The sequence below is a fragment of the Sarcophilus harrisii genome, chromosome 2 (genome assembly GCF_902635505.1).
Source record: "Sarcophilus harrisii chromosome 2, mSarHar1.11, whole genome shotgun sequence".
NCBI classification, from domain to species: Eukaryota; Metazoa; Chordata; class Mammalia; order Dasyuromorphia; family Dasyuridae; genus Sarcophilus; species Sarcophilus harrisii.
The window spans coordinates 70,845,974-70,860,899 of record NC_045427.1 but is presented as its reverse complement, the minus strand read 5'-3'; the positions used below and the strand labels follow the sequence as shown (position 1 = coordinate 70,860,899).

At 32.9% G+C, this 14,926-nt stretch overlaps 1 protein-coding gene across 1 annotated transcript in view; it reads right to left on the bottom strand.

Annotated features, from left to right (window-relative positions):
- Positions 1-14,926, bottom strand: part of LOC100922268 (zinc finger protein 287) — a 34,254-nt gene that overhangs the window by 3,655 nt on the left and 15,673 nt on the right. The window contains exons 4-8 of the mRNA XM_031950340.1: positions 14,751-14,836; positions 13,114-13,618; positions 11,792-11,868; positions 769-895; positions 185-280 (exon numbers count right to left, since the gene is read on the bottom strand). Of these exons, the coding sequence (XP_031806200.1) occupies positions 185-280; positions 769-895; positions 11,792-11,868; positions 13,114-13,495 (682 nt within the window). The 5' untranslated portion in view covers positions 13,496-13,618; positions 14,751-14,836. The remainder of the gene's footprint in view (positions 1-184; positions 281-768; positions 896-11,791; positions 11,869-13,113; positions 13,619-14,750; positions 14,837-14,926) is intronic.

The window sequence follows — 14,926 nt, the reverse complement described above, 5'->3', positions numbered from 1 at the left end:
AGTATGAAAGATATTATCAGAAAGGTAATTTGTTAAAAAAAAATATTGGAGGCCTACAAGATGTAATTCACATTATCAATTTTTTCTCCAGCAAGTGAAAGACTTTGAGGAGAATTCCCCAATCAACTTTTCAAAGGTATATTCTCCTAATTAACGAGGCAAACTATTGCTTGCAGTGACTCACCTGGAAATTTACATCCTGAGACTTCTTTGTCCAGCATTACAGGTGCTTGCAACTGTTCCAACTGGGTGATGACATCTGGTTTGGAAACTGACAACCCTACTCATGAGGAAAGAAATGGGAAAATGCTGGAGATGAAGAGTTATCATAGAATTCAATCTTACCCTCTTCCTCATTTGGGAAGAAAGGAAATGTTTGGAAGATCCAGATGATGAAATAAAGGACTTTAGTAGGACATTTTATATTGATATTCTCAGGAAAAGACTGATGGATACACTTCATGTCTTTAAGCATCTGTGAAAGGACCTTGGGGAGTCTTTGATCTAAAGGGGGGACAGCCTAGCCTAAGGAATATGTGAAGGTACTCATTTCCAATTCTACAGAGATTTTTCTGAGGACAGTGAGCCAAAGCATCCCATCTCTTGACTTAAAGGAGATTAGGAAAAAATCATACTCTTAATGACAAACCAAAACTTGGCTAAGTATTTCAGACATCTTATAGCACTTAGCAAGTGTTGGAAGCAAAGATGTCTTAAAGAGGAGGATCTGAGTTATTTTATGGGTGGAGTAGGAAGGAAGATTCTTACCCAGGAAGACCAAGTTCTTATAGTTCTCCAGCATGACATCCTTGTATAGTTCTTTCTGACCAAATTGTAGTTGGTCCCATTCCTCCAAGGTGAAATCCACAGCTACATCCTTGAACTCCATTGATTCCTGGAATACCAAATACATTTCTCTTCAATCTGTAACTATTTACCCATATAGGCCCAGGAAAAATTAGAATCATAGGAGGTGAGAAACATTTAAACAAAATGGTTCAGACAGTATTCAAGATTCTAGTATAATACAGGATTCATTTTATTGTGAAACATTTGCTGATTCCCTACTGTTTATCTAGCACTGTGCTAGATTTTGAAAGAAGTATAAGACAGTAGACATAATTCCTGTATATATTTATATGCAAAACAGAAAACAAATCAAAATAGTATATAAACAAGCATTAAGTATAAGATCATAAGGATTCAAAAAGGAATGATCAAAGAGGGCTCAGGTACTTAATTAAGGAAAATTTAACTTTTTTTTCACTGTTTAAAAATAATTTTTTTAAACAATAAATTTAAATAAAAAATAGGGAAAACATTTCCATGTGCACAGCAGAACATGAGAGTATTCTAAATATAAAGTAACAGATTTCTATGTCAAGAAAACTTATATAATAAATAGTACACCTTGTATTCAGAGCTGTGCATCTTTTTTCTTTTTTTTTTGCTTTCTTGATGTTTTCTTTTGTTCTTTGTTTTGTACTTTTTACTTGATTCTTTTTTTCCCCTTCTTTCCTTCCCTCTCCCAAGAAGGCTACAATTGACTATGGATATATATATGTATGCAGTCATTATATATGTATATATAGATAGATAGATAAATAGATAGATATAGAGATAGAGGTAGAGAAATATATGCACACATATAGACATGTACATACACATAGATATCAATAACCATATCTTCACATATCTATACCTATACCTATCTATCTATATCTATATAAGACTGTACTAAGCTTGTTTGTCCTGTTTCTCTGATGGTGGAAAGCATTTTCCTTCCTAAGTCTAACTCTATATATTTCTGACTCTTTATCAAGTCATGATTTCCTATACTACAGCAATATTGCAATTTTAGATTGGTCTAATTATTTTAAATAGTCTAAAACAATATTGATTGATATGGCTGACATACAATGTAGTTTTCCCCTATTTTCTCTTTTGATTGAATCTGTTTTAGTTTGACTGAGATCATTAATACCCTTGATTTTTTTACATAATAAACTTGAGTAATGATATTTATTTTATGTTTGTATGAATGTGTGTATATATCTTGTTTCTTATCCGTCCTGACTCCTTTGCTTTACTTTTACCTGCTATCTTGCCCTTCTACTGCTACATTACCCTCTCCAAGAATCCCTCTCTTAACCACTCTCGTTGCTCTTTTCCTTGTCCTCTTTTTTATGTCTGAGTCAGAACTTTTCTAGCCTTCCAAATATATAGTTTTTTCCTTCTCTATACCATTCCCATTAACCTACATACCCTTTTATACTCCCATTCTATCTCCTTATTCTCTTATTTCTTTATGAATTTAGTTATTCCCTTCTCAATATATATATTTTTCTTTCTAACCCAGACTGGATGTGGGTATGGTTCCCTTTAAAAATCCCTCTCTTATCTTCTCCCTTTCTCCCCATGTATTTTTTGTTCCCTCTTTAACTCATTCCTGATGAGAATGGGGTTCCAAAATTACTAGGTTTCTTTTCTCATCTAATTCTTCTGTATCAGTTCTTTATCTTTCACCTTATTTGTATAATTATTCTTCTTACCTTTTTTAACATGGTTTTGCTTCACTTCCTACTCAACTTTCTCAGTTCTACTCAGTCTTTCTTTTTGAACTACCCAATTACTAAGAAAAATCCTCAACATGCAATTTACATTTCCATATATAAAGAATAAGTAGTTTGTCCTTATTTAAGAGAATCATGTCATTATTCTTTGATATTTACCTTATATTTCTCTTGGATCTTGTATGTAAAATTTTCTATTAAGTTCATATATTTTGGCCAAAAAATCTGGCTGAAAGTATGGCAATACATCAAATATCCATTCTTTCTTTTTTCCATTCAGTATTACGATTAACTTTGCTGGGTATGATCTTTTTGACCACAACCCCAGTTCTTTTGCTCTTTGATACAAAGTGTTCCAAGACCTGTGTAATGTAAATGTAGTCACTGCTAGGTCTTCTTTGATTCTCACTGTAGTTCCACATTATTTGAATTGTTTATCTTGTTGCACGTAATATTTTTTCCTTGACCCGAGGGTTTCAGAATTGGGCTATGGTATTCTTATTCCTGTAGGTTTTTCTTTCTGAATTTCTCTGAGGTGATGGTCAGTTGATTTTTTTTTTTTCTATTTCTACTTTCTTCTTTTGTTCTAACTTCAGGACAATTTTCTTTATTTCTTGCATTATTGTATCAAAATTCTGTTTTTGATCATAGCTTTCAGATAGTCCAATAATTCTTAAATTTTCTCTTCTTGATCTGTTCTCTAGATCAGTTGTTTTTCTTTTGAGATATTTTATATTCTATTTTATTTTTTACATTCTTTATGTTTTCTTATTTCTTAATTTCTTATAATTTTGCTGGCTTCTCATTGCTCAATTCTAGCTTTCAAGGAGTTATTTTCTTTCTTAATATTTCTTAATCTTTCTTAATGTTCTGAATCTCCTTTTCTAGTTGGCTGAATTTTTTTTTTCTGAACTTGTTTTTCTTGGATTATTCTTATTTTATTTAGTTTTTCTTCAATCTCTCTCATTTGATTTTAAAATTCTTTTTATGAGTTCTTCTATGAATTCTTTTGGGGCATGTGACCATTTAATTCTTTTGGGGCAGAGACCATAGACTCTATGGGATCACAGAGGCTTTTTCTTTTTTATTTTTTTGCTTCAGTATTTTCCTCTGAAGATGAACCCTTGTCTTCTCTATTTCTATAACAACTTTCTATGGCTGGGCTATTTCTCCTTTGCCTGCTCATTTTTAAAAATAGGAACTTGTTAGTATAATCACCTTTAGTACCGGAGTGGGAGGCTGAGATGTTTCTGATCTTAGTTCCTCCTTCAATTCCCCACTCTAGCCTGGAACTGAAACCAAGTACTCTACTCCTATAAGTGAACACAGCTTGCAGAGTTCCTTCTCCAGTTTCTGCACTCGCCTAACCTGTGCTGGTTTCTTCTTGCCCACATGGGCCTATTGTGCCTTATCAGTAGAGGTTTCCTCAATCTTTCTCAATCTGAGGCTGACTTTCAAACCAGTTAACTTCAGGGCTTGCCATTTGTTGTTTCAGAGGACCTAACCTAGGACTGTTTACACTTTACACTGGTCAAACTTTCAGATCTGGTTATCTTTCTTTGCATCTTTTTTGATGTTTCAGGAGGACCACTATTCTGCCCTAATTCTTGTTTGTTTTTACTGCTCTATGTTTGCCCTGCGGTACTAATTTGTCTTGTTTGTGGGGGAAATCTTGGAATTTCCTGACTTACTCTGCCATTTTCCCACAATCTTCCCTAAGGGAAGATTTCAAAAAGGATCATCAACTTAATCAAGCTAGTCAATAAAAGTGGAGGTGGTTTTATGAAAACAAAAAAACTAATAAGATATATAACCTTTTGGTTAAATTGATTATTTTTTAAGAAGAAGAAAATTAAATTACCAGTTTCAAAAAGGAAAAGGGTGGATTAGCCAGCAAGGAAGAGGAAATTAAAGAAATTATTAGGCATCATTTTCACCCAATTATATGCCAGTAACACTAACAATCTAAGTAGAATGGATACGTTTACAAAACTACAAATTGCCCAAATTAATATATGAGGGTAACTAAATAATCCTATTTTAGAAAAATAAATAGAACAAGTCATAAATGCACTCCCTGAGAAACAATCTCCAAGACCATACTGATTTAGAAATAAATTCTAAAACACTTAAGAAACATTTAATTCCAGTATTATATAAATTAATTGAAAAAATAGATAGAGGTCCATCAAATTCCTTTTATGACACAAATATTCTTTTAATATTTAAACCAGAGAGCATAAAAAATAGAGAAAGTACATCAAATTCTCTTCTGAATACTGGTTCAAAGAATTTAAATAAATAAAATGACATAAAAAGGTAATAACAATATATCAGAAAAATCATACACTATAAGGAGGTGGGATTTATATCAGGAATGCAGGACTGGTTCAATATTAGGAAAACCGTAACCATAGTTGACCATATTGATGATAAAGCCAGAAGAAATCATATAATTATCTTAGTAGGTGCAGAAAAAGCTTTTGACAAAATATAAAACACATTTCTACTAAAAAGATTAGAAGACATAGGAATAAATGAAACCTTTCTTAAGATGGTAAGAATTGTTTATTTAAAGCTGAGAGCAAGCATTATCTGTAATGGGAATGTTAGAAGCCTTCCCAATAAGATCAGGGATGAGGCAATGATGTCCATTATTATTATCACTAAAATCCAATATTGTATTAGAAATTCTAACTATATCAATAAGACAAGAAAAAGAAATTGAAGGAATAATAATAGACAAAATATCTATCTTTGCAGATGATATGATGGTATATTTAGGGAACCCTAGAGAATCAACTGGAAAATTACTTGAAACAATTAACAACTTTAGTAAAATTGCTGGCTATAAAATAAACCCATAAAAACCACAAGCATTTCTATATATTACCAACAAAACCCATGAATAATAGATAGAAAGAGAAAATTCATTAAAATAGTTACAGACATTACAAAATACTTGGGAGTCTGCCAAGAAAAACCCAGTGGCTATATGTACAACAACTGCAGAACATTTTTCTTAAGAAATAAAATAAAATAAAATATAGGCAGAACTAGATAATTGGAGAAATATTTATTGCTTGTGGTTAAGATGAATCAATATGCTAAAAATTCTATCAAAATTGATTTGCTTATTCAGTGTCATACCAACATAATTATTTTTTATAGAGCTAGAAAAAATAATACCAAATTCATGTAGAAGAACAAAAGGTCAAGAATATCAAGGAAATCAGTGAAAAAAAAATGAAGGAAAGTGACTTAGCAGTGACAGGTTTTAAACTATATTACAAAGTAGTAATCATTGAAATAATCTGGTATTGTGAAAGAATTTGAGCAGTAGATGAGTGGCATTGATTAAATATACAATATACAGTAGTAAATGACTATAGTAATCTTGTGTTTCCTTTTGCAGCAAGAACTTCCCATTTGACAAAAATTGCTGGGAAAACCAGAAAGTAATTGAGCAGACTATAGGCCAAGATAAGATCAAAATATTTTCATGATTTAGACATAAAGTCAAATACCATAAGCAAATTAGGGGAGCATGGAAAATTGTGCCTGTCAGATTTATGAATAAAGGTAGAGTTTATGACTAAATAAGAGATGGAGAGGATCATAGGGGGAAAAAAGGTATAATTCTGATTATATGAATTTAAAAAAAGGTTTTGTAAACAAAATCAATGCACCCAAAATGCAGAAGGAAATCAGCAAAATGGGGGGGGGGGGGGGGGGGAATATAGCAAGTTCCTCTCATAAAAGCCTTACTGATCAAATATACAGGGAGATGAGCCAAAATTATAAAAAATAAAAATCATTCTCTAATAGATAGTCAAAGGATATGAACAGTTAGTTTCCAAAAAAAAAAAAAAGAAAAAAGAAAAAAGAAAAAGAAATCAAAACTCACATAAAAATGCTTTAAATCACTACTGAAGAGAAAGATATAAACTAAAACAATTTTGAGGCACTATCTTATACTTATCAAAATTGACTAACATCACAGAAAAAGAAAACAATAAATGCTGGATGGCATATAGGAAAATTGGGATACTAATGAACTGCTGCTGAAGTTGTAAACTGGTTCAACCATTCAGGAGAACAATTTGGAGCTATGCCCAAAGGGCAGTAAAATTATGCATACTCTTTGACCTAGCAAAATAATTACAAATCTGTATCCTAAAAAGATCAAAGGAAAAGTAAAAGGGCATATATGTACAAAACTTATTTACAGTAGCTCTTTTTGTGGTGACATAGAATTAGAAATTGAGGAAATTATCAATTGGGAAATAGCTGAACAAGTTATGATAATTGATGCTAATGGTTTCAGAAAAACCTGGAAAGACCTATATGAACTGCTACAAAGTGAAGTAAGCAGAACCAGGAAAACATTGTACATAGTAATAGCAAAATTATAATGATGATCAACTGTGAAAGACTTAGCTACTTTCATCAAGAAAAGATAAAAAACAATAACAAAGGCACAATAAAAAAAAAAAATAGTTATTTATCTCCAGAGAGAGAGAACTGAGGAACTCTGAATGCAGACTGAAACATACTTTTTTCACATTCTTTATGTTTCTTGTTTTTTATTGTTCTTTTAATGCAAAATGGCTAATAAAGAAATGTGTTTTGCATGACTTCACATGCAGAAATGATATTATATTGCTTGCCTTCCCAGTTCCTGGGGGGAGGGTTGAGAGGCAGATAGAGAATTTAAAAATCAAAATAAAAAAAAAGTGAAAAATAAAATAAATGAGATGATTACATCCTATAACTACCACTGAAAAGAAAAAAAATAAAATCTTAGGAAGTAGTGTAATAAAAGTAAAATATACTAAAGGAAAAAAAATCACTTAAAGAAAGTTTGGCTAAAGAGCCAACTAAATAAAGTCATATAATAGCTACAAGAGAATGTAGAATGTAGAATTTGGAGAAAAACAATTTTTTTTTAATCTGCAAAGATTTATAACAGACTATTTTACACTAAAGACCGTGAGACCACATTTAGATTCTCTTTATATTAGATTAGTAGAAATGTTTCTAAAAGAAGTAAAAATGGCATTGTAGAAAATTGAAGACAAAAGAAGATGGGATAGATCAAAAGTACACAAAAGTCTGTGGTAAAGACAACAATTTTGAGGACACTGAATTAATTGTTCAAGAGAAATGAAGAAAACAAATGAAGGAGAAAAAGATACATCTTAAATCTTATTTTAAAAAGTGAAGTAGAGAACATCAGTATGTATTAACTCACAGGCTTATTTTTTCCTTTTAATAAATTTTTTATAATTCATAGAATCATCTACCTAGGCTACCCTTGGATGATTGTATGAAAAGGTAAGGGGCAAGTTTTCTCAAGAAACATTTCACAGTAAACTTCATCTTTATTGTACACAATCTTTCTGACAGATTAGGAAATAGAAGTTCTCACTGTGTTTATTGTCCAGTCTGTGTGGTAGGATTATCTGACACAATGTGGACTGGACTATTTCTTTTCTTTAAGGGATACTTAAATTGTTCTTAAGACTTCATTGGTTCAAGGGATTAAACAAATCTGGTTGTCTTCTTCTGGAAAATTTGCAACACATCAAGATAAGTCCTAAACTGTTGAACTAAACACAATATTCCAGTTATGTTCTCATTTAGGCAGGGAGACTATCATCTCCTTACTCCAAGAAGTTCTACTTCTCTTAATTCTGTCTAAGATCAAATCAGATTTTTAAGCTGCAAAACCATACTGTTGACACCTGTTAAACATCATTGCTATTCAGTTATGTCATGGCTGACTCTTCTTAAATCTATTTGGGGATTTTCTTAACAAAGATACTAGAGTGGTTCCCCATTTTCTTCTCTAGCTCATTTTACAGACAAGAAAGTTAAATTACTTGCCTATGGTCACATAACTAGTTAGTGTGTGAGGCTAGGTTTGAATAATTCTAGGCCCAAGCCCTATCTCTGTACAAGATAAATATTGATGGATGAGTTCTGTTGTCTATCCAGTTAGATATCATAGTGTAGTAGATAACCTTAATTATTTTTTTTCCTATGTGTACACCTTAGCCAAACTCTTTTGAATAATTATGGATCTCATCTGGAGAACTTCCCTTCTATTAAGGTATTACTCTTCAATATGAACTCTGTGTTGGATCTATATAACAGTAGGAAATAATTGAGCTTTTAAATCCTTGTTTTGTTTGCCATGATAGAAATGATCACAAGGTCTAGGTTATTTCTGTTATATCTCTCATAGACTATAAGATAGTTTTATACATGTGTAGCACTTTTTTGGAAGATATTCTTTGAGGAAGCATTTTATTCAACTGAATCAAATGCTATTTTATAGTTAAACAACAAACACAATGGAACCTTAATTTCTGTCCATTTTTTCATTATTTGATGGCAAATATGTGATCCATTGCGATAGATAACTTTGGAGGACCTAAATGTCCTACAAATACTCCTATTAATAATGACTTCAATATATATGAAGATGATTCTTAAATCATTTTTTTTAAAGATGGGAAAGTAAGCATATGGTTCAGTTATCTTTTTTTTTTTTTTAACAATTATAACTGAGATTTTTTGAATACCTTTGGTACCTTCTCTCAGATGCTCCCAAAATTGATTTCTCAATGACCTAAAATTTTTGTCACCTCCAGCATGAACTTACTTGGTGCATACTGCTCTAATTCAGCTTCTTTCTTCTACTTTTGCTCTCTTCAACTTCACTTTTTTTCTTCTTCTAGAAACATGGCTAGGAATGTGATGATAGAACTGAAATGTGGCAATTTCACTATCTTGGATGGTAAAAATTTTTTACAAAAAAATTCTTGCCATCTTGTTTCTTTCTTTTGTCAGTTCATATTCAAATCTTATTTATTTATTTTTGGGAGCTGGATCTGTGATTTTATTCAGGTAGGTATCTTCAGTGAGAAAGTTCCTTTTACCAATATAGATCTACAACTTTTCTGTAAAGTATTACTTTACAGAATTGCTTTGGGGAGGAAGGGATTAAATGACAGACTCAAAGACATATAGCCAGTGTAGGTCAGAAGCAAGCCCTCAACTTGGGTCATTCCAAGCTTCCTCTTGCTTTGATTGTTTTTGTAGCCTTCCAGTTTCTCTCAAGGTGATTTTGCTTTATTGTGTCTTTCACCATGACTTTCTCTTAAGTTTCCAGTTAGTTGAGAAGGAAATATGACTTATAATATTCCAAGAGTCTGCAAGACTTAACAAATGAGTTCATAGTCTAAACTGACTCTATTATCAATTGTTATATGTCTCTGCTGAGCAAATCAATAAAATGTTTGGTGAATAAGGAAGTTTTAGGCTTCTTTGGTTTTCTTGAAATAGCAATAGATTTTCATTAGTGAAACTGGTGTATGAAATTCTTATAATAATTAAGTCAATATCCTTTCCATATATGAATCCTATCTTTTTGTTTAAATAGATCTGAAGTTTAATAGTATACCATATCTTTTTTTTCTCATTTTTCTTTTTTAATATTAATTTTTATCTTTGCTCTAAATAGACAACTGATTTCAGAATGGTTCCCAAATCCATGGGTCATTTCTTGTTAAAAATAATTCATTTCATTTTGGTGATATTTTCTAGGGCTCATCATGGCCAATCTCAATTCTTTTTTTCAGAAGAAGCTTTATGATGTATAGATATAATGATTTTATGTAATCTATAAACTATTGGCCTCTTTTAGCCCTTATTCCAGAACCATATTTTCTAAGATATTTTTCAACAGTTTCATTTTGGCTCATATTTGTCTTGAAGTCATCAAGTATAAAAGCATATAGGTCCATTTACTTTACAATGTATTATCAAAACCTTCAAGGAATTAATCAATGACTTCATTCTTTGGAACAAATATTCATGTATAAAGCAACTTATTTTCATGGTGATTTTTTTCAAATACTTTTCATGTCCACTGTAATATCAGATGACCAAATGATTCAGGAAGTAATGCTCCTTGTTGTTTTTGGTTGTGATATAACACCAACTCTGCCAAGTCCTTTGATTGTTTCTCCAAGGAGAATCTGTGAACCATTCTCCAACTTAGTCATAACTTCCTTTCTGTTTTCTGTTTTTATTTACAGTGATAATGTCAAGATTAATATGTCAGTTTTTCTAGTATGTCTTAATCATTGGTTACTAGACAATCAAGTTAATATGTGCCCTAAATACTGCATGGTTCTCATTACCTTCTACTTTGTCATTATAAATGCCAAGGAGGAATACCATATAATCCTTAAAGAGCCCTTCTGTATTCTTCTTTGTTCCTGGGTTCCCATGGCTAAAGCCTTCATTACTATGAAATAGATTGATGTTGAGATTCTATATTTAATTAGGAGAGTCATCAGAAAACTGTCTAATGCAGGGATCAGGAAAGCCTTTCTGGTTCTAGTAGAAGCAGAGTTTGTGTTCTGCTGGCATAAACCTTAAAAATTCAGGGTCACCTTCATATAATGATCAGATGAGTAAGACATTGGGAATCATTTAATGTTCAAAAAAACTTTTCATATACTTTATTACTAGCTTTCCTCATTCTGACATTTAGAGTTTTTGAGGCTATGATTTTCAGTTTCCAGGATTCTCTTTTGTAATCATCCTCTCCTACTTGTCCTTGCTTCCATCTTCTCTACATTTTTTAACAAATCTAAGTTTGTAATGTTTATTTACATTGGTATCTTTAGAAAGATAACTATTTTCTTTCTCACTAGATTTGTTTCTGTTTGGGTTTGGTGTTTTCAGACTTTTTAAAAGATGATTTGCCCTATAGGATTTTGGACCATGTAACATGTACCTCAGACTATTCCTGAAATCTCTCTCTTGCACTATCACAAATTTGATGAGTTGAGATGAGTATGATCAGTTGTGTCCAAGTTCTCATCATTCCTACTTCAACAACCAATTCTTTACCTTACTGGTAAGAATGAAGTCCAGAAGGTTCCTTTGTTGTTTATTCTCCTTTTTTGAATCATAAGACTATCATCAAGGAAAATAAAGAATTTTAGCAACTTCTCTTTCCCATTCTTGAATAAATGAAAGCTGAGTAGATGGGTGAGGAGCCCTGAAGGAAAGTACTAGACAAATAGAAATCATTTTCTATGGAATCTTTTTGTTGACCAAACTTCCTTGAAGGTTCTGGAACAATGAAGGAAAAATAGCCACTTAAACTCTAAGAAAAAGAGGAAACTCCCACTCACCTGGGAATTGACTGTCATGAATTCAGGGCCTATTCTTTCTTCTTCTTGGGGAAGGACAGAGTCCTGAGGTGGCAGAACTAGGAATGAAAAATGAAGAAATGAGGAACTCGAGTCCTGTGTGTCAAATTCCACACTAGAAGTATCCATATACCATTAGACTTTCTTTCAGGATAAAAAGATAACAAAAGCCCCAAGATTGACTTGATTTTGCTAGGATCAGAACAAAGGACCCTGGAGAGAAATAACTACAGCTCCAAATTCATCTCTGAGATTATAGAAGACTTCAGAGGATAAAGTTCTGGTTTATACATCAGGAAGCATTGATTGTACAAGTTCCCATGTGATATAAAGAATGTAACTCAAACTCTCTCCAATATAATAGTTTCCTTAATTACTGAAGGAATATATTCCAAGTTCCTATCTTACTTTACAGAATATGACAGATCAGTTAGTCATCTTCTTTGCAGAAAGCAGCTCCAAAGAAACAAAACATTGAATTCAATATCAGAGTTAAGGTGATTTGATGCAATTTACTCAACCCAAACAATACTGTAGATTTATAAAATATCTAAATCTTTGCCAAGGACCATTCTGCTCTCTGCAGGTATGATAGATCAGGTGGAAAAGGCAAGGCAGGCACCAAGCACAGGGAGGAAAATAAAATGGAGCAGGTATGAAAGGAGAACAGTATAGGAAGAAGGAGAAGAATAAAGAACTGAGTTTTTATGTTTTAAGAAATAAGTTGTAAAAGTTTTTTGAATTGGATAAGTTTGTTATACACAGATGGGTAGCTGAGTAACAGTAATCTAATGAAAAAGACAAAGATGAAAGTCAGAGGATATATATGGTACTTTTAATATGAACACAAGCAAGACATAAAAAGTTGTACAATCAAATGATCATTTTGTTTTGTTTTTATTTATAAGTTGAATGGCATTAACCTTTGGAGGGCAAACACTCTCTGTGGAAGGTTTTCATTATAGTAGGTTATGGAACTCTGTCTCCCATTATCAAAACCCAAATAGGAATATCAAGTGGAAAATGGTCTCCTCTGTGGTTTCACATACCTTGTTGCTCATGGTCTCCTCTGTGGTTTCACATACCTTGTTGCTCTAGAGGACCAAGAAGATATCTGGATTGCATTTGAAGGTTCAAATATTCTTACTGACCTGTGCATGCAGAATCTCTTGTTCCTCTTTATCTACCCTTTAGATATTTTCCTTTCCACTATTTTCTTTCCAAGTACTTGCCACCCTAACCCATGTAACAATTGCCATTGTTACATCCTTGAGTCTTCTCCCTCTCCTTTATAAAAGTCTTACCTTCTTCCTTTAATATTTGGTTCAAATCCTCTATCAGATTCACCACCTCTTCCCCAGTCTGTGGACGATGTGAATTTACCCAAGTCCTGATCTCTCCAGGCAAGATTGCCCAAAACTGTTCTAATACCAACATCTCCAGGATCTGCTCCTTGGTGTGAATATCTGGTCTCAGCCACTGATGGCAAAGCTTTCGAAGTTGGTTTAAGGCCTTATGGGGTCCATCTGCCTCTGCATATTGAAAGTGCCTGAAGTTACGATGAGAGACTGCAGCATCAAATGTATTTCCTTTTAGATAGGTTTCATTTTCCTCAGAAAAAGTCATTCTCAGGACCTCATCTTGTTCTTGTAAATGTGGACCATGAGTACTCCTAGAAGTGGCCATCTCCTTGTTCAGGGACAATGTCTTCTCATCTGGGATTTCTATTGTAGGGTTCAAATCTGCCTCCTTAGGAAGGAGCCAAATCCATCAAATTCAGGCAGAGTATCTACAGTCTACTGAGTAGTGCTGCGGGCAGAGGGAGATCAGAATTAACAGGAACATTCTATAGGTTTCAATGACACAAACAGTACTTAAGGCCTTACAGATTGTCAAGAGATTTTTTTCAAGAGACAGAGAAGATGACAAAGTGCATTTCAGGAAGTAGTATGGAGGTGTGCTTTAAAGTTAATATATATATGGTGCTTTCAGATTTGGTTCAATCCTTACATATAAACAGTAGATAAAAAGGCTCTTCAAGTGGATCCCAATTATTTTCTTTTTAGAAATGGAAAGTACAACAGCTTTGACTATGAATTAAACCAGAAAAGGCATGGGATAGGAGGGAAGGTGTGGTGTGAAAATAGCAAGGCAGACAGAGGGACTTCAAACTATGGACTAAAATGCTTGTGAATTCACAATTGCCTTGTGAATTCTAAAGCTCTCTAAAAATGTAAGGTAATAAGGAAAAAACTAATGGCAAACTATGAAATTAATGCACACTTGAGTAAAAGCTTTTAGAAGTCAAGGATAAAGTTGATCCATAGTTTCGGAGGGTCCAGCAGATACTGATTCTCTTTTCCCCTTATCTTAAGGATAAAAGTCAGTGAACTACAGTTATCAGTGATCATCCAACCAAAGCAAGAAGTTGGTTATTTCTGGATCTGCTAGAATGTTTACTCAATTTCCAATTGAAAAGATACAAGTTTGCACTGTGGAAATCTGTTTTGCTCTATTATGCATATTTGTTACAAGAGATTTCCCCCCCTTCTAATAGTGGAAAGGATAAGGAAGTTGACAATAAAATTATCCAAAAAGAAAGAAAAGATGATTATTGAAGCATTAAAATGCACAAAAGAGAAAAGAAGGCCAAAAGGAAACACATAAGCAGCATAACTTTTACAGTTACATACTGAATTATCATATATAGATAAAAAGAAAACCAAGCTGCATGTAAGAGATTTATAATTTCATGAACAATCATCTTTTTTTGTTTTATTTGGTATATAGAAACATCCATTTTATTTGGTGTCTGCTAAGTCTAAAATTGAAATAAAGAAATATAAGACTCCCTTTCCTCTCCTGACACTGTTCTTTAAGAGTCTCAGCTTCCTTCCCCTTCCCTTTCTTTTCCCCTCCATCCCCCCTTAACTTTACTCACCTCAGGCTGGACGGTAACCAATGAAAAGATATTATAGCCAATAAACTCTGACCTCCCTGCACCTCCAGAAATCCAACACGTAGTACCTGTGGCAAATGCAGAGGAAGTCGAAGAGAAAAAAATATGAATGAATATCGTCCCACTCATCTGGGACATTCCTAGTGCAATCTTTATTT